This window comes from Phragmites australis, chromosome 24, assembly GCF_958298935.1.
Source record: "Phragmites australis chromosome 24, lpPhrAust1.1, whole genome shotgun sequence".
NCBI classification, from domain to species: domain Eukaryota; kingdom Viridiplantae; phylum Streptophyta; class Magnoliopsida; order Poales; family Poaceae; genus Phragmites; species Phragmites australis.
The window spans coordinates 5263066-5281755 of record NC_084944.1 but is presented as its reverse complement, the minus strand read 5'-3'; the positions used below and the strand labels follow the sequence as shown (position 1 = coordinate 5281755).

Here is an 18690-nt window from a genome sequence, read left to right as displayed (position 1 = left end):
TAACAATGTAATGAAATTGACGATCTAGTACTACCTCCGTTCTTAAATAAATGTCGTCCTAAAATATGTGTAGTCAAACTTTAAAAACTTTGATCATTAATATACACAAAACTATTAGAATTTGACATATGAAAATGATAGTAGTGAATTTATCGTGAAAAATACTTTAACATCATCTAACTTTATCAATTTTTACCAAAACATAGTTGTCAAAAGTAATGATCAAACGTACTTACTAGAGACTGTGTCGATGTTCTAAACAACCAGTAAAAAACAGAGATAGTAACATATGTTTTGGTTTAATATTTAGAAGTAAGCAAGCAAAATAGTTGTTTATTTAGATCCATGCTCACATGCTTCGACATGAGAAAGCATTGGATACAGATAGAGACATAAACAAACAATCATCTCATTGTCACAATAATCTTATATATCTTTCCTTCATTCAGATAAGAAAGCCAAGAGCGATTCTGTCATGTTCGATTCCACCACCATCAATATTGGAATTGTGCTTTGACGCTTAATGGACTTAGCTTCTGCCCCCAACAAATTCATTCAAAAGTCTTAAAATCCCACACTTAAAATGAAAATGGTTTATGTCCCTATCGAAACAGCGCCCTATAAAAAAAGAAGTACTATCAACTTACAAGTCTGTCTGTACCATGCTTTCTTTTCCTAAAAACGACCATGCGGCAAAGATAACCCTCACTTTTGCCTTGACGCAATTTACACCGGCAGGCAAAATAGATAAGGTGACTCACTCGTCAATAACCCATGCACCCGTCCATTTCACGGGAAAGCTGAGCCACCCGGCCGGCCGGCCGGCAGCGCGGATCGCTCGCTGGCCCTGGCCCGTGGGTGGATGGAGCGTTTTCTCCATGTGCATGCAATTTTCCACAGCACCTTTCTCTCTCCTCTCTCCTCTCGCTCCACGTTTATATAAGGAGCCATGGGTGGCGCACTACTCAGCCCGGCAGCAAGCGAGGAGGCCCATGTCGTCGTAGTGCGCGCTGCTTGCTTGCACTACTGGCTTGCGGTACAGTGACACTGTTCAGTGTGCACCACCTCACCCCAGCCACGGGGGCGAGGAGTGCTGGCGAGGCTAGAGCGATAAATACATACGAGCGCTGCTGGTATTAGAGAGAGAGAGAGAGAGAGAGAGAGAGAGAGAGAGATGACGATGAGGCAGTCGAGGTTCAAGAGGATCTGCGTCTTCTGCGGCAGCAGCCAGGGCAAGAAGCGGAGCTACCATGACGCCGCCATTGAGCTCGGCAACGAGCTGGTAACTCACTCAGCTCATTCGCTCTAAGAGCACTCCCCGTGCCCCAGTAGTTGCACTTCTTCGGTTCCTGTCTCCGAGACGCAGCATGCGTACGTGCTAGCTTCTCTGGGCCTCTGGTTCTGTCGTCCATGCTCAATTCCTGCAGTTTTCACTACGTCAGTCAAATTAGCTAGATATGCAAAATCATCACGATCCCTCTGTACACTGCAGTTCTCACACACACCCACAGTATACTCTGCAAAATTCAGCTGTAGTAGCCAGTAATCACGCAGCACGGAAGGCTGCAAGAGCGAAAACAGCTGCTGAGCGTTTGGCAGATCCCTCCCTCTTCTCCCCCCCGCCTCTGTTTCTTGCGCCGCTCTGCTCTTAGTCCTCCTTTGGGCTGCCTGCCTGCCCGGCCTGCCTCCCCTGCGCCATCCGCTCGCGTGCTGTATTTTCGCCTGCATCTGCGTGAAATCACGAGCTCACAGTGGCGGTAACGCCGGCGTGAGTATCGGTAGCGCGCTCGTGGTCGAACCGAGCCGCCGGCCCTACTGCATTCAGGGCTCATATTCAGAAGGGACTAGCTCCGTCGCATGGAAGAGTGGCATCGATGGCTACCAGCTCACGAAGCAGAGCACCCCGACCACGTGTGCGAGCTGCACCGAGGAACAAGTACACCATGGAGTGTTTAATCACTGGATCGATGGACTGATGCGTGTGTGTGTCTGTGTGTGTCCGCAGGTGGCGCGGAGCGTCGACCTGGTGTACGGCGGGGGCAGCATCGGGCTCATGGGGCTCGTCTCCCAGGCCGTGTACGACGGCGGCCGGCACGTCATCGGGTAAGTGCGTCGTCCGTTCTCGCCACGAACCCCCAGAAGAATGGCTGCCCTGTCCATGCGCTCACCTCCTTTTGTCATCTTGTTGTCCACGCGCAGGGTCATTCCCAAGACGCTCATGACCCCAGAGGTATGTCCGTCTGCCCTCCCCTGCACGCCGACCATTCCCATCTCCTGCTACCACTGCCCGTCGCTTGCATGTCTCACAGCTGCTTGCCTATCAAATCTGCTAAGCTGTTGCTGCTGAATTGGTACGCGTGTACGAACAGGCACACTCTTGAGTGAGTTTTTCAAGTGCCGTTAGGGCGGCGTAGGAGCGATTATCAAATGGGCTTGGGAGTTTGGGCTCTGGACGACCGTGCAGGAGTCCCGGGGGACATGGCACCTGGGGAATAAAACAATCATGCATCCGCCCTGAGCACGTTGTGATCGAGAGCAGTACGTGCTTTTGGCACAAATCCCAGGTCTTGGCGTGAGGATAAACAAGTGAGCAAACCGCAGCTTTACGGACGCTAAATTTGTTCCCCCCAAAAGTCCTGCCGTAGCATCATCCCCTTTCTGCCTGGTCGTAGGGAAAGAAGTTCAGCATCTTATGCAGAGTTTTGTACGACTAGTCACGACACTTACATCGTGGTAGTCATGGTTCAGTCGGCATTCACTTGAGCACATTATGCCCGTGGCCTTGTTGCTGTGGTCCTCTTCCTATCAGCCCCTTTAACCATTCCCAAAGGAGTCAAGAGATGACTAGCAAAATCATCACGTAGTGTCAATTTTTTTTTTTTTTTTTTTTTTTTTGGGTTCCCTCCGAGCACAATCATGCCGTGCCCGGCCCTCTTGGGGAACGCACAAACTAGCGAGTGTTTGTCTGCACATTCGCATCATGGCATGGCATGGCAAGAAGCAGTTCTTTCACAGCGCAATTTCCATGTCAGTAAAAGAAATTACTTTGTGGGCCTTGTAAAAGAAAATTTCGAAATTAAATATTTCATTCTCCTCCAAAATTCATAAAATTTAGACGAAAGTTTAGTCACTGGTCCATGCATTGTTTCTGGCAGATAAGTGGCGAGACGGTGGGGGAGGTGAGGCCGGTGGCAGACATGCACCAAAGGAAGGCGGAGATGGCGAGGCAGTCCGACGCCTTCATCGCCCTGCCCGGTGAGTCACTCTCTCAGTCGCAGAGTCACAGATACTGCAGCATGCATTTCTACTACTCTAGGAGTAGTATGGTAGTATCTAGTAACAGGATCAGGTGAAAAGGACGTTAGTGAATCCTGCAAAGGAAAGGAAACCCTGGCAGGTTTCAGCTAAATAGGACAGTGGAACACTGCCCCTGCCGGCTGGCAATGAACAGCGCCACGCACGCGTACATGGTACAAGCCTGAAAGTGAATGTGGTAGCTAGTAGCTTGGCCAATAATTGGTGCAGAGCTGAGACGTTCACAGAGAGAGTGAGAGTAGACTGACGTATCAAGATAAGACGCGTGTAGTACTGAACTGAAGGTGAAGCTGATCATGTGACTATGTGAAGCATGTGTTTGTCGATGCAATGCAGGAGGGTACGGGACGCTGGAGGAGCTGCTGGAGGTGATTACGTGGGCGCAGCTGGGCATCCACCACAAGCCGGTACGACGATGCCGTCCCTCGCGCAGCCGCTTCAGCCCATGGCGTTCGTGGCGAGCAACCGAAACGATCTCTGAGATGGCCACTGTCTTCATGCAGGTGGGGCTGCTGAACGTGGACGGTTACTACAACTCGCTGCTAACGTTCATCGACAAGGCGGTGGAGGAGGGGTTCATCAACACAAGCGCCCGCCGCATCATCGTGCTCGCCCCGACGGCGCAGGAGCTCATGGACAAGCTCGAGGTGCGTTCGTAGGACACAGCCTTCAATTTCGAGCAGGTCTCCCGGTCCCGGGCTCTCTTGCTCGTCAGGAACCAGAGATCTCTGGGCCTGAGCTCGTTCATCGAATCGCGTGCAAAATGTGACCTGCGATCATATCGGTTGTGCAGGAGTACGTGCCTTACCACGACAGGGTGGCGTCGACGCTGAACTGGGAGCTGGGCCACTAGGCTGCTGACACTCGCGACGCCTGGAGCGAAAATGGACGAGACAGGCCATGGATCGGCGGAGGAAGCTGGCTAGTCGTCAGATTGGGATTCTTTTCTGTTTAAACTTGACGCGCGCAGGTGGATTTGGAGTGCTGAAAGTTTGGTTGGTGTAGCAAGAGCGTGCGTGCGTGCACAAGGCTCTGCTCGTTTTGTATATGCGTGTTCGCCTCGACCGGGGGCGTACGGCGTGGACGGTGTGGTAGCAAGTTCAGAACTTGACCGGTACTCCCCACACCCTATCTAGTAGTAGTGGTAGCAGCGGTGCCTGCCTATGTATGCTAGTAGTTTAAAGATGCTGAATCGATTGACTACGGCAACTCAACTCAACTCAGCAGGTGTGTTCGCTATACGATGCAGAGCTTTTTATTCGTGTCAGAACACTCCTTTTTTTTCTGAATTCTCGCAGTCTAACCATCGCTGGCACTACGAAACGTGAACGCGATGAATGAGCCAGGCAGTTGTGTGGGCAGTGCAGCTGTGAGGAAATTAGAAGCTGTGTTTTGCTGCACTCTACATGTTGAGCAAGCGAAATCGGACGCTGAAGGCCGCGGACTGGACACGGCAGAAAAGCCGTGCACTCGATGTCGCGCGCGGCCTCGTCGTCTGCACCACTGGCCCGTGGCCGCTCGCCGGCTCCGGCCGAGCTAGCGTGCCGGCACTCCGGCAGGCAACAGCGCAGGCGGGTGACGGCAGGAGGGGCGCGGTGCGGTTGCGGTAGCTAGCTTTCGGCCGTTCGGCGTCAGGCCGCAACGAACTGGACCGCTAGCCCATATAAAAATACCGAGTCGGGCCGGATGGATGCGGCGGAAAGGGGTATTTGGATTCGGGCCGGGCCGGGCCTATGTCTTTGATTTTTTATTTTTCTATTTTAAATTTTCAAATTTAGCAATTTTTTGAGTTTGTTTGAAAAAATAGCACAAATATGCGTCTGCAACACTGGTCCTTCTAATGGGGCACATGTTTAAAAAATAAATCTGTATGTTTAGAAAGGTGACAGGTTGACAGAGGCCTATAGTTGCTATTTTTCAAAATGCCTCTAAAATTGCTGAATTTAAAATTAAAATTAAAAAAATCTCCTGTCTTCTGGAACCTTCCAACTACCGGCCCAGCACGAAACGAATCAATCGCGAAGCCTCCCCCTCCCCTACTCCTCTCCTCTGGGCGCCTCTCCGGCAGCCGCGCGGCGGCTTGGATCGCATCCCGTCGGAGCCACCATGGTCAGCCCCCGCCTCTCCCTCCCCTCCCCTCCCCTCCCGCTCAGCCTCCGACTTCGCGCTGCCTATGCATGCGACGGCGATAGAAAAGCAGCAAGTTTTGTTTTATTTTGTTTTCAGTCTCCTGTTCTCGCGCGTTCGCCTCTGTCGGGGTTAGGGCTGGTATCCGCGAGATTTAGGGACCGCCAGGTTGCGAATTGGTGCTTGCCCGTTCGAATTGCTTGCTTTCTTCGCGTGATGTGGGCAGGTGCTGTGATCCCACGACGCGCCGGGGAGTAGGTTGTTCATCGTTGTAGATATCAGGATAGAAGAATATTCTGGCACCGTCTCGTATCATGCGCCCAGTTCGTGGAGTTCCTGTCGAATTATAGTGGCATTATTCTGAGTTCTGGATTTAGCAACAGATTAGAAACAGATTTAGGTCGCAGCAGCAGCTGACTAAAGGCAGCAGAAAAACATAAGGCATTGAGCACCTAAACAAGCTAAAAATTCACGCGAAAGTTTTTGAGCCAAGTTAGGTGTATCAAATTCATTGGCAACTTCTCTCTTTCGTGGTTACTTAGGTGTGCCATCTTGTTTGTTGGATAGATTTTGAGCGTGCGCTCTCTGAAAGAATGAGCACACATATTTAAACTCATGATTTACACACTTATATTTTGTTGCTAATTTACATGTTGTTTCCTTTTTGGTTTGTCAGGCTGGGAAGCTTATCGCAAACCTGATTGTCATGGGCTCTACGATTATAGGAAGAGCGATGCTTCAGGCTTACCGTAAAGCACTTGATAGTAAGTTCTGCTGCCACGAGCTTCTTCATGACCCACATATAGAGAGTCTGCTGCCTCCTTGTTCCTCTGGTAGATAAAAAGTTAAAAACTTAGGGATAGATGGCACCAACAAAATTTTGGAGTCAAATGTCATTTACTGGAACATTTGTTACTGAAAAAATAGGAGTGAAATGATAATTATGTATTTTGCTTTATGGCGAAGTAAATTCTTTTCAATTGTGTTTCTAGTCTTGACATATCCAAATAAAGATGGTCCCTGTTTATCTTATCATGCAACCATTTGTCATTATATTGGTAAATATTCATTGATTGGTGCTTGCACTGGTGTTAAAGCTTTTGTTGGGTTGCATATTTACGGCTAACACACCTAAGTGTCGGACAACTTCTACTGACATGCCAAAGTTATGCTTGAACATCTAGCTTCTAGCAGCCTAAGCCTATTAATAGACTCTTGAACTTCTAACTTTTATTCTTGAAGTATCTATATCCAGATATACTAGCAAGGTATATCTATCCAAAAACTAAAAGGATTTTGATGAGAGCTTTGTCGTCTTGATTAGGGGAGCATCCAAAATGGAGTTCACCATATTATGTGAATTCTGATTTTTGGGCACAGATGAAGTCCGCTTCAAGTTGTCTGTTTACATACCCTTCTTAGATATGGAGAGAGTGTTGCTGAAGAACAACTATTTGATTTCTTTAGGCTTCATTAGTGAACATAAATTATTACCAACATGAATGTAGGAAACTATGGACTTCTTTTGCCGTGGACAATGTTTTCTCAAGTTCATTGGCTTAGTGATATGCTGACAATTTATAATTAAATGTGGTACTAATCAACAGCACGTGATTTCTAAGAAAAAAGAAACTGGGTATCTGGATTTCACATTATACCTGGCTTCGAACAAAATCCGATTCACTTCATGTAGTGATTGGGGGGGGGGGGGTGGGGTTGTCAGATGTAAACCTATCTTCAGGTGCAAACAGACGAACTGTTTATGTTTGCTGCCTCCTACACGAGTTGCTAAAATTCATTTATCTACCACTCATCCATTGGACCACAGAATTTGGCAAGTTTCAATATTGCATGTACTCCCTGTACATCCCCTAGATGAAGAGTCAATGACTCATCCATTGGTGACACTATGCTCATTTATTGGTTAGATGGATGTCTTCGTGCTCGTCATGGATGTCTTGGCATGCATAGTGTCAATGACTCATCCCCCCTTCCTCTTCGTGCTCGTCATGGATGCCTTGGCGCTCATTCTTGCCAAGGCTGCTGATGCTGGGAGCATTGGAGCATTGGAGCACGCTTCGATCTTGCATCGTTCTTCTCTCTACACGGACGACGCAGTTCTTTTCATATCGCCAACCACTTGTGACATTCTTGCCCATTTGGCCATCATTCGCTTCTTTGGGGAAACTACGTGTCTCCATACTAATCTGCTCAAATGCGCCGCGGTGCCGATCAGTTGTTCAGAGGACGACCTTGCTGTTTTACAAGACAATCTCCCTTGCTCTTTATCATCGTTCCTCATTCAATATTTGGGAGCTCCTCTACAACAGGCCCACTAAGCAAAGCTCATCTACAGCCGATTGTGGACAAAGTGGCAGCTAAACTTCCTGTATGGCAGGCCAAGCTTATTTCAAAACTCGGGAGAGCCACTCTTGTTAAGTTAGTCTTAGCTTCGACTCTTATTCACACTCTTCTCGCCATCTCGGTGCCGCCTTGGGTGATTAAGGAGATCGACAAAATTAGAAAGGCTTTTCTTTGGGCGGGTGACAAGGCCATGTCAGGTAGCATGGTCTACTGTGTGCCGGCCGTTAGAGTTCGGCGGCATGGGTATTCCAAATCTCCGGCTTGCTGGTGTCTCTCTGCACCTACGTTGGCTATGGTGGCAGCGGTGTCAACCATCCAAGCCTTGGGCTACCCTGCCGATGACACATGAGAAGGACATTATCAAACTGTTTAAAGCTTCCACAAGTTTTATGGTCGGCAATGGCAAATCTACGCTGTTTTGGTCTGATGCCTGGTTGGGCGGCCGCTCGGTCAGACTCCTTGCCTCTCAACTTTTCAATTGTGCTGCTCCTTCGGTTGTGAAAAGTAGAACTGTTCATGACGCCCTACTTGACCGTAGATGGATCCGAGACATAAGTGGCCCCCTATCCATACAGGCCTTATGCCAATTCTTGCACTTGTGGGATCATCTAAACTCTGTTCTCCTCTGCAATGAGGAAGATCGAGTGTGTTGGAAATGGACTCCTTCCAGCCAATATTCCACGCGCTCTGCATATCATATCATGTTCGAAGGGAGCATCCGTTTCGATGGGGCCAAACTGGTATGGAATACATGGGCGCCGGCCAAAGTCAAATTCTTTGTATGGCTTGCATTACATGGTAGACTATGGACGGCAGTAAGAAGGAAGAGGCATGGCTTGCAAGCGGATGATTTATGCTCGCTCTGCTTACAGTTGCCGGAAACTACAGAGCACCTCCTCCTACACTGCACTATTGCGCGTCAGGCATGGTGGCATGTGCTGGAAATTCAAACACCTCACACAGACACCTCTCTGCTACAATGGTGGAGCGCTCTCCGAGTCTCAGAGGGTGGCTGTTATAGGAAAGGACTAGACTCCCTAGTCTTCTTGGTCTGCTGGAGGCTCTGGCTAGCACGGAACAACGTCATCTTCAACAGAGTCCACATCAGTGCCGCCGGCCTGGTGGCAACAATTTGGGAGGACATCAATCGATGGTGTGAGGCCGGTGCCAAAGGCCTTAGCACCTTGAAGGATCGGTTGCTAGCCAACGGTTCCATTAGCTAATTCTGCGCTTTCCAGTTTGGTAGTTCTTAAGTTTTGTAATCTCCTTTTCGTTTGCTTCTAAACTTTGACCGATCCTCGGTCGTTGTATATCCAGCAAGCTTTTTCTACTTAATACAACAATGCGCAGCTCTCTTGCGTATTCCAGAAAAAACACTATAGGAAGGTGCCTTTCAACATCATCTTAGCATAATTTCCAATCGTTTCCTCCCAAAATTAGTCTGTACAGGATGGATATTATCTTCCATACTTTGTTAGTGCTATTTCCAGAAAAGAGTGAAATTGATTCCTATATCCACCTCCTTATCTTGTTTGCTCCTGTATTCTGCCAGATGCAAATAAAACTGGTGTGGCCCATGAAGCAATAAATAATATTCGTAGAGCCAGCAAAACAATGACTGAGCAAGAAGCAAGGCAGATACTGGGCGTATCTGAGCAGTCAACATGGGAAGAGATTGTACAGGTCTGCTACTTCGCTTATCTTCAGTTTCTTATATGCACCTTCCATTATTCACATGCACAGTTATGGCTCCGATATACTGACAAGTGATAACTATATGTGATGCAGCGGTATGATAACTTATTCGAGAGAAACGCTAAATCTGGGAGCTTCTACATCCAATCCAAGGTTCACCGCGCCAAGGAGTGCCTAGAAACTGTGTACCAAAAGAATAAGCAGGACGGAACTCCTCCTTGACATTCCGCCCCTTTGAATCAGCTGCTCAGAAATATAACCTGTATTCTTTCCCCTCATAAGACAAAATGTACATACCGACGACGGTCGCTGCTGTTTTATCATTACAGTAAAGGTTTGAGTGCAGCGACCGCGGACCTGTAGAGAACTGATCAGCAAGGCTTCAATGTAGACTGGCACAGTGCCTAGGCAGCTGGCACAACTTTGTTCTTTTGGTCCAATGATCCACGAAACAACATTCTTGTACTTTGGTCTCCTTGATGTCATCTTCACTGATGTCAAATGAGCCAAATTTCCCTTGTTCGGACTTCTGAGGGTAGTTCTTGGTGGAGACATATTTGAGGATGGTAGGAGCGCGAGGTAGATCTGGAGCCTGGAATGATTTGTCTCGTCTGGGTCTGGCAATGGCCAGTGTTTTGCGTTGCGGTTGCTGATTAGACCATCTTCAATCATATTACTTTCATTTCATTTTCTTTTCGATTTCACTCTCCGTTTTTATTTTTTTTATCTCTAACAGTTTTTTTTTAAAAGGATTTATGAATAAAAAGAAAGAAGAATCTTATCCTGGAGGAAATTACTTAGAAATTTTATTTGACAGAAATTTTAAAATGAAACCGTTGGACGTTCGAAAGAAACGAGAATTTTTTTTTTAAAGGATTCTGAGCTAACCGTTGGAGATGGTTTTAGGCTGCCGAACGTGGCACGTCGGGTCAATCGGCTGCACAGTTTTTCACACTTCCAGACTGCATTTGGCCCCGGTCCAAATGTCTAACCGAATGGGAACGCATTTGTCTTGGACCGTTGCCGGTATATTTCATCTCATCTTAGAAGAACGGCAGATACAACGATCGGTTAATGGCACGTTTGGTCCCTGCTTTGGTATTGGACATCCATTCGTGAACACTTCAATTTTGATGGTTAGTACCGCCGCTCAGTGCCAACACTAGTTTATAAAAGACGTGCTATCATCAAACAGGCGCACCCATCTCTCACCGGACAAGATTCTGACCTCTCGGCGGCCCAAATTCGAGAGCTCGGTTCCAATCTGGCAGCAGCTGCTCTGCTTTCGCCAATCGTTTACCTGGTCCAACAAAGTACGCAAGTTGCAGCGCAGAGAATTCGTCCATCCCTTACTCACGTCACCCCACACACATTTATACAGTGTCTACTAAAAATAAAAATAAAAAATAGAACTTAAAGATTGATAAAATTAGTAAATCTATCTTACTATCGATAATTATATCATTTACCATAAAAAATTATACCTTAACTAGACATAAATAATAAACGCCGTCGCACCGTACTCGTCGAGGTTGGCTAGCTGCGCACGCCATGCCGGCGAGGCTTCTAATGGAGTACCTAACAGCAGTTTCTTTTTTTTAAGAGAGAGAGAGGATACCTAACGGCAGTTAAGCTGAGCCAGTTGTACTATTTTTTTTTTCATCCTTCATCATAATATAACCTCTTTAGAACGTGTGATTCTGAAAACACATAAATAAAAAAACACAGGATTGAAATACCCTAGCATATTGAGAATGAAAAAATACATAAAATCTATAGGAATGACCGTTTAGATGGGGCACAGTAAAAAGACGAGAATCAGATAAGAGAAATAGACATAAAGGAAATTTTCCATAAGGTTAATTCCTCTAAAAGTCCTATGAAAACAGCTATTCCATAGGATTTTAATAGGAATTTCAAAAGTCCATTCCTTTATTCCAAATGACCCTTATAGGAAAAATTCCTAAGATTGAAATTCTCCAAAATTCCTATGAAAATCCTCCATAATTCCTATAAAAATCCTACAATCCAAAGAAGGCCTATAAAAAGGCAATGTGAAAGTTTCATCTATCTAGTGTTACTCCCAATGGCAGGTGGGACCACGCAAGCGAGTTGCTGATTTGCTATGCCTGTGCATGCAAATACCTAGGGAGGACCCACGTGTCAGCGGGAGGACTATAACACCACGCCACACCTGGCCACGGCGAGGTGGTGCGATCATGCGAGCGACGGCGGGCGCTTGAGCTGTTCGCCACCAACCCTCCTCCATTCTCCCTAAGACTTCCACATCTCCTCCGATTCGCGCAGCGCGCAACACAATTACCGAAACCCGCTTCCCTCTCCAACCCCTCCCTCGTCGTCGCCTCATCGGAGAGCGACGGCTCCATCTCCCTCCGCCCGTCCGCCCTTCCGCCGGAGGATCTGACCAAGAGCCAAGGCCTCCCCGGGGAGAAGGGCACGAATTCCCCCAAGGCGGCGGCAGGTGCGCACGGTCCCCCTCCCTCTCGCGTGGCTTTCCCTTTTCCGATCATTCGTAGGTTCCGTTCCATCTGTTTGCTACCATTTTTCGTATAGGTTTTGCTCGTTTGTTTTGCTCGATAGGATTCGGATTCTGCCGATGCCATGTGTTTTAGTTGCTGTTCGCCTGAAGATCGTATCTTCGGCTTGTTCACCTTCTAATCTCGATGCCATATCGGATTGCATATGCTTAATTTGGATGCGCCGAAGTGGTATAAGCTTAGGCCGTTTCAAGAACGCATTACTAGTCGATTTCCCCAAAAAAGAAAAGATTAACGCATTATTAGTAGTGCTACTAGTAGTAGACGATAATGGTTATAGTTTTGAAAAATATTTTATGAAACTTTTAAAATTTTGATTTACAATATCTTTTAAAATATTTAGTTTAGAAACTTTAAATCATATGTATAGATTTGTTTTAAAAAATACTTTCATAACATTCCAAAGTCAATGAATTTCAATGAATTTTATGAATATACTCTAATAAAAATAATAGTTAAATCTATATATTGAAACCGTGTGTTATCTAAATACATGTATTTATGCTGTATTTAAGATGGGGGAGTATGGTATCTATGATACTAGGTCGGGTTTGGGCTTTCTCCGTACACGACTGAGACCTAGTTGTTCGGTAGAATTTGTCGTGCAGAGTTGGGGACCAAAACTGCCAATGTGTGTGCTCTGCGAGAACTGGGTCAAGATGATAGCAGTTGGCAGTAGTATATACCAGGGTTGGACGAAATTAGACAAACCACTGCAGGGATAGATCCCAGCTGCAACTAGGAACGCTGCTTCACGTGGATAGAATCATAGAAGTTTTCCTCTACCGTCCTCGAATGGCGGGCCAGGGAGCACCTGCCTAGTCGCCTGCCTTGCGCAGTTGCGCGTCTCGGGCCACTGGAAGTTTATCTGCCACCGTGCATCGTAATCGGCCGCGGCATTGCAAATCCACCCCGGATTCCGCCGGCCTTCCTGCCGGGCTTCCGTTGGCCTGTCCCTTCTCTTCTCGGAGCATGCGAACCAGTCGCCTGTCCGAGTATCATAGGCAGGGCCAGCATCCCCAGACCTCCCCAGAAACGTTTAGGGGCCGTTTGGTTCGTCACCAACTCACCGTAGAAGGTCTGACCAAATATTAGTCATGGTCAAAATCGGAGCATTGTCAAAATTTAATAAAAAATAATGTTTGATTTGTGATCAAACTAATGTTAAGGCAGTGTCAAAATTGAGTTAAAAATAGATGTTTGGATTGAAGTCATATCAAAAATTTTGAAAACTGTGAGTATGATATTTGGAATCTATATGTAACTAATTTTTTTAGTGTCAAAATACAGTCAATATGTGTTTTGATTTATAGATTTAATTGCAAATAACACAACGGTTCAATACAGTCAATATGTGTTTTGATTTATAGATTTAATTGCAAATAACACAATGGTTCAAACAGATTACAAATCAAATACATGGTTTAGTAAATATTGTGATTTGAAACTTGATAATGAAAAAAGAAACGCATTTAATGGACCAACGAGGTGCTGCCAGCTCACCATGGACGGGCTGGCCAGCCGTTTGCTCGCCCTGAAGGCCTGAACACAGCCGTGATTTGGCTTGGCCAAGAACTGCACACGGCCAAAAAATTTTTGGCACGACCAAAATTTGGCTCTAAACCAAAGGACAGCCAAAATATTCGTGCGGAACCTAAATTTGGTCAGGTCTCTCGGGTCACAATCCAAACAGCCCCTTAGATTTTACTAGCGGACCAGAGGCATATTTGACAGAGTTGTACCTTTAAAAAACTAAAAGCTAGGTATTTCTTGCTTTATAAATGTGCAGAGCTAGAGCCATTAATATATCAAAGATGTTTAGTTAAGTCATTTTATTTCTATTTAATCTAAAAATAGATTAGAATAGCTTTATCTTAGACTATAAATATAATATCTGATGTCAAACGGGGTTTAAGATCATATTTGATAGAGCTTCAGTTTTGAGATACATATAGGTCACGTTTGTCATAGCTTTAGTTCCGAGATCCATACTAAATCTATAGTTTGTATAATAAAATAAAATAATTTAAATATTTATTTTTTATTAAAAAATAAAAAACAGATGATTTTACCAAATACCCTAATCCACTCATCTTTCCAGACGATGGATATCTTAGAACTGGATATAATCAGCTCTAACAAATTTTAGATCTGATCCGTGCTAAACATACCCATAAGATTTAAAGTTTATAAAATAAAATAATTTATATATATATATATATATTCAGTCTAAAATAAAAATAATTTACCTAAATCAAATACCTGAGCTATGTCGAACAGGCGCTATGGACTACCTCGGTGACTAGACACGTCGCATTTGCTGACCAATGAGACGTGCAAGTTTGACCTTGCCAAAGCAGTACTTCGCCATCTACCTGTAGATGAACACTTGAAGTGCCATACTGCCATTGCCACATGTTGATGTGACCAACCACCGAATGCATAGGCAGACTGGTCTTCATTACTAGTACCACACAGCACTCGAGGTGGCTACTTGGAACGCAGGTGCCTTCTTCCAGTTGTGTTCTTGCAGCTAAGCAACAGATTGTTTAGCCATGGACCATCTCGCTGTCAGATGAATAGATGACTAGCTTTGATTCGCTCGTGCTTCAAACGGACGCCATTTTAATCTACACCGACTCAAGTACAGATCAAGTCACATGAAACGTGCCGCGGGTTTGCTGCCACTCTGCCACGGCAATGTCAACGTTCCTGACCGACCAAGCTTGTCACGTGCATGCATGTACCCGGAAAGGAATCAAGTTCATAGCATAGAGCTTCTTTCTTGATTTATCACGGTGATCATTCGTGGCTTCGTCTGCACCAGGGAGGTGACCAGCCGTCGAGGAGGAGATGTCGGACGGCGCGGCCTCCCGGATGGGCGTCGCCGGCGCGCTGGGCCTCTCGGTGACCTCGTCGGTGGCCATCGTCATCTGCAACAAGTACCTCATCAGCACCCTCGGTTTCTTCTTCGGTCAGTACATCGCTCCAGTGTTTCAGAACTTAACTACCCCCGTCCGGCAAATTATTTGTCGATTACTGATGCCGTGCATGCACATCAAGTTTCTGATTTTTTGTGTGTGTGATGTGGCATTTGGGAGTGCAGCGACGACGCTGACGAGCTGGCACCTGATGGTGACCTTCATCACCCTGTACGTCGCGCAGCGGCTGCGCTTCTTCGAGCCGAAGTCGATCGACGCACGGACTGTCATCTCCTTTGGATTGCTCAATGGCATCTCCATTGGGCTCCTCAACCTTTGCCTCGGCTTCAACTCTGTTGGCTTCTACCAGGCAAGCATGCACCAACTACTTATTTACTAAACCCAAGTGCTGACACTTACCAGTAGAACTATCGTCTTGCCTCTGAATTTACGATTGTTCATTGTTGCAGATGACCAAGCTGGCCATTATACCCTTCACCATTGTCTTGGAAACCATCTTTCTAAACAAAAAGTTCAGGTCATACTCAAATTCCTTGCCACATTTTAGCACATCTTTGCTCTGTTCTTGAACACTTCGATCCGGTACCGTATTGAGATTATGCAAAGACGAGTTCTTCTTATACTGTCATCTTGAACCTTTCAGCCAAAGCATCAAGGCCTCCCTCATGGTCCTGCTCCTGGGAGTAGGTATCGCGTCGGTCACCGATCTCCAGTTGAATCTCCTCGGCTCGGTCATCGCCGTGCTCACCATCGCCGCGACATGCGTTGGCCAGATCGTATCCTTCTGCTTGCTTGAACTCAATACTCAACCACTGAAGCTAGCTGCTAGATGTTACAACCTTTCATGCTTAGTTCCATGCACCCCTGCATATCCAGCTGCTGGCTTGTCATCCTTAAGCTTTCATCTTGATTTGAACAAAGCTGACCAACCAAATCCAGAGGAGGCTTAAGGTGTCATCCACGCAGCTGCTGTACCAGTCCTCGCCGTACCAGTCCGCCGTGCTGCTCGTCACCGGCCCGTTCGTTGACAAGCTCCTGACCAAGCGCGACGTCTTCGCCTTCAGCTACACCTTCCCAGTCGTGGTAAGTACATGCATCGCCGGAGATCTCCTGAACAGATCAGCATCGGTTTGTAACTGTGCGTGCGTGCCGAACCCACGCAGGCGTTCATCGTGCTGTCGTGCTCGATCGCGGTGTGCGTGAACTTCAGCACGTTCCTGGTTATCGGCACGACGTCGCCGGTGACGTACCAGGTGCTGGGCCACCTCAAGACGTGCCTGGTCCTCTCCTTCGGCTACATGCTCCTAAAGGACCCCTTCACCGTCCGCAACGTCGTCGGCATCCTCATCGCCATCTTCGGCATGGGTCTCTACTCCTACTACTCCGTCGCTGAGAGCCGGAAGAAGACCGAGGCCGCCGGCTCGCTTCCGGTCGCCGCGCAGGTACGCACATGGCACCGCGTCGCCTAAAACTGTAGAAAACTACATGAAACCTGTGCATGCGTACGTGAATTTGGAGATGACGACATCTTGGATGCTGCAGATGAGCGAGAAGGACTCGGCGCCGCTGCTCGGCGCCAAGGGCTCGGCGTGGCAGGAGAGCCAGGATGCGGAGAGCTTCGACGACGTGCCGAGGACGGCGAAGAGCGCGTTGACCGGCCGGTGAACGCGTACCTATTAGAGCGGTAGACGAGCAACACGGCAGAAGGGAAATGTGCTCAAAGATGTATCGCCGGGCAAGTACCAAGTGCCATCCCAATTCTTTCTCCATGTGATTTCTCCTACGTACAGTGATGAGTTGCTGTAGCCTAGATGACAAAATGTATTCTTTCCATGAGCTTGCAACGGTGATTTGTAGTACCAGATGCGCAAAATCTTCTCAATTTTACACCAACAAGAATCTGCCCAAGCCCCAAGCTTTGCTTATCTGCCAAGGCCATGTATTTTTGCTATGGACTCATTGGAAATTTGGAAGACAGTAACTATGAACTTTTGGACGTTGGGTTCCAGCATGATTCGCAACTGCACGACAAAGGTGAACTAGTAAAAGAAAGGGCTTCCAAAGAAGCCCAGCCCGTTTTGCGGGCCACGGCTGGCCACCGGGTCTCAAAACTTTTGAAGCCAGAGCAAAGTCTTCTCCAGCCGAAAGGAGTGCTTCTGAAGCTTCTTTCAGGACATGGATGTCCAAGTGGCTTCACAAATGACCTCATTTTGTCGACATCAACCGCATCGTTTTGTTGAGTCTTGAGTGGAAGAGCGCATCTTAGGTTCGTAGCCGCCAGCATCTACCTTCACTATCCTCATAGATAAGAATGCAAATAGGTACTCAATAGATAGTTATGAGTCGCTACTTTAATTCATTTGCATCCCATCTTCCTTTCCTTCGAAACTTGGATCTATTTAATTGAATGAGTTTTGGGTCCATCTAATGACTCAGAAAAAGCAAAAACTGCATCCCTACTCACTGCTAACGCACGAGGGGATTCCTAGTCAGCCGGATGTGCTTTCCACTGTGCTCAGATACGATTAGCCGCGGTGATGAACTATGGCCCTTTCAGTCAGCCCTGCCCCAGTTCTTTTCAATGAAGTTCTTCGGCAGCCCCAGATTTCACCTCGAACTCTCGACTTAAAAAAACAGAGAGAAGTTCAGGTTATCAGCCGCGACTTGGTTGTGTTATCTCTACTCTACACAAGTATTACGCGTGGCCCGGGCCTCTTGGTTGCCGAGAAGAAGAGCGAGCACTCGGCAAGTGCGTGGTCGCGTCGCTTCCGAGGCCGTCAAAGCTCGCCGCGTATCAGGTAGGCAGGTGTCGCTGGGTGCGCAAATGACCCGTCGAGTCGGGCGCGGGGAATTTCCTTCCCCTGATCCACTCCGGCGAGCCTCCGGGATGCCCGACGGTTCGCACGCGGAGAGTACGCTGCGGGGGCTGACGCGTCGATTCTGATGCTCGAGTTGCTGGTCCAACGACGGGAGAGGATCAGAGTGCCGTAGCCTCAGGTGATCGCAGACATAGCCTCGCGTAGCGTCACGTGTTCGAGGGCTGGCCGTACATCCACCGGTCAGGGAAGGCGTGACCTAGATCTTAATCAATCAAAGGGCCGGACAAGGCGGTTCAGCGTGGACGAAAAGATCAACCTCGTAGCTCCACTCGATTCAGCTCGATGTATTTTATAGCGAATTGAGTTAATATTTTAATTTATTTAGTTAACGAGTCACCTCAAACTAGCTCGTGAGCACGAGCCAAGGTCTAACAATATCGGCTGATCCATCTGAGCAGTCTAAGATTCACCAAGCCACGAATCCTGAAAGCAGATTATATGAGACTCAAGTGGAAAAGACTCCTGCAAAACTTGCATTCATACCGTCCATCCTCGATCCAGTAATCTCTACATGTGTATTTTTCTATAATAAAAAATATATATCAACATCTAATAAAATCTATATATAAGATCGAATGTTATATAATTTGTTTTCACCAATACTACGCACCCATCGGTCAAGCGCCAACGGTGGATCATGACGTCCGCGAATCTAGCAAGATCGGTTTTTGGCGCGCACCGGTCCACGGCGTGCGGTGCGCCAACAGCGACCCCAAACAGCCATTTTATGGCATGCCCGTTGTGGTGCCAACAAGCTAGTATAGGAACTAGATTTGTCGGCGCTACGTTTTGCCACATAGGGCGGCAGAG

General features: G+C 47.2%; 3 protein-coding genes across 3 annotated transcripts; all 3 read left to right on the top strand.

The window, feature by feature from the left end:
* Positions 1 to 974: 974 nt before the first annotated feature.
* Positions 975 to 4534, top strand: LOC133907346 (probable cytokinin riboside 5'-monophosphate phosphoribohydrolase LOGL10). The gene is made up of 7 exons (XM_062349369.1): positions 975 to 1282; positions 2006 to 2103; positions 2200 to 2230; positions 3156 to 3255; positions 3652 to 3722; positions 3819 to 3962; positions 4109 to 4534. The coding sequence occupies exons 1-7, from the start codon at positions 1175 to 1177 to the stop codon at positions 4166 to 4168; spliced, it is 612 nt and encodes a 203-aa protein (XP_062205353.1). The 5' UTR covers positions 975 to 1174; the 3' UTR covers positions 4169 to 4534.
* Positions 4535 to 5264: 730 nt separating this feature from the next.
* Positions 5265 to 9975, top strand: LOC133907347 (mitochondrial import inner membrane translocase subunit PAM16 like 2-like). Its single transcript, XM_062349370.1, has 4 exons — positions 5265 to 5424; positions 6119 to 6206; positions 9359 to 9489; positions 9595 to 9975. Exons 1-4 carry the CDS (start codon positions 5422 to 5424, stop codon positions 9721 to 9723), a joined length of 351 nt encoding a protein of 116 aa, XP_062205354.1. The 5' UTR covers positions 5265 to 5421; the 3' UTR covers positions 9724 to 9975.
* A 1706-nt stretch (positions 9976 to 11681) lies between these two features.
* LOC133907931 (UDP-xylose transporter 1-like) lies at positions 11682 to 16874 on the top strand. The gene is made up of 8 exons (XM_062350057.1): positions 11682 to 11983; positions 14887 to 15033; positions 15166 to 15350; positions 15451 to 15518; positions 15645 to 15777; positions 15923 to 16084; positions 16165 to 16443; positions 16544 to 16874. The coding sequence occupies exons 2-8, from the start codon at positions 14913 to 14915 to the stop codon at positions 16664 to 16666; spliced, it is 1071 nt and encodes a 356-aa protein (XP_062206041.1). The 5' UTR covers positions 11682 to 11983; positions 14887 to 14912; the 3' UTR covers positions 16667 to 16874.
* The last annotated feature ends 1816 nt before the right edge of the window (positions 16875 to 18690 follow it).

Coding starts and splice junctions, on each gene's coding strand:
- LOC133907346 (XM_062349369.1), top strand. CDS start 1,175: ATGACGATGAGGCAGTCGAGGTTCAAGAGGATCTGCGTCTTCTGCGGC. Junction 1,283..2,005: donor TTGAGCTCGGCAACGAGCTG/GTAACTCACTCA, acceptor GTGTGTCCGCAG/GTGGCGCGGAGCGTCGACCT. Junction 2,231..3,155: donor AGACGCTCATGACCCCAGAG/GTATGTCCGTCT, acceptor TGTTTCTGGCAG/ATAAGTGGCGAGACGGTGGG.
- LOC133907347 (XM_062349370.1), top strand. Junction 6,207..9,358: donor TTACCGTAAAGCACTTGATA/GTAAGTTCTGCT, acceptor GTATTCTGCCAG/ATGCAAATAAAACTGGTGTG. Junction 9,490..9,594: donor CATGGGAAGAGATTGTACAG/GTCTGCTACTTC, acceptor TATGTGATGCAG/CGGTATGATAACTTATTCGA.
- LOC133907931 (XM_062350057.1), top strand. CDS start 14,913: ATGTCGGACGGCGCGGCCTCCCGGATGGGCGTCGCCGGCGCGCTGGGC. Junction 15,351..15,450: donor ACTCTGTTGGCTTCTACCAG/GCAAGCATGCAC, acceptor TCATTGTTGCAG/ATGACCAAGCTGGCCATTAT. Junction 16,444..16,543: donor CGCTTCCGGTCGCCGCGCAG/GTACGCACATGG, acceptor TGGATGCTGCAG/ATGAGCGAGAAGGACTCGGC.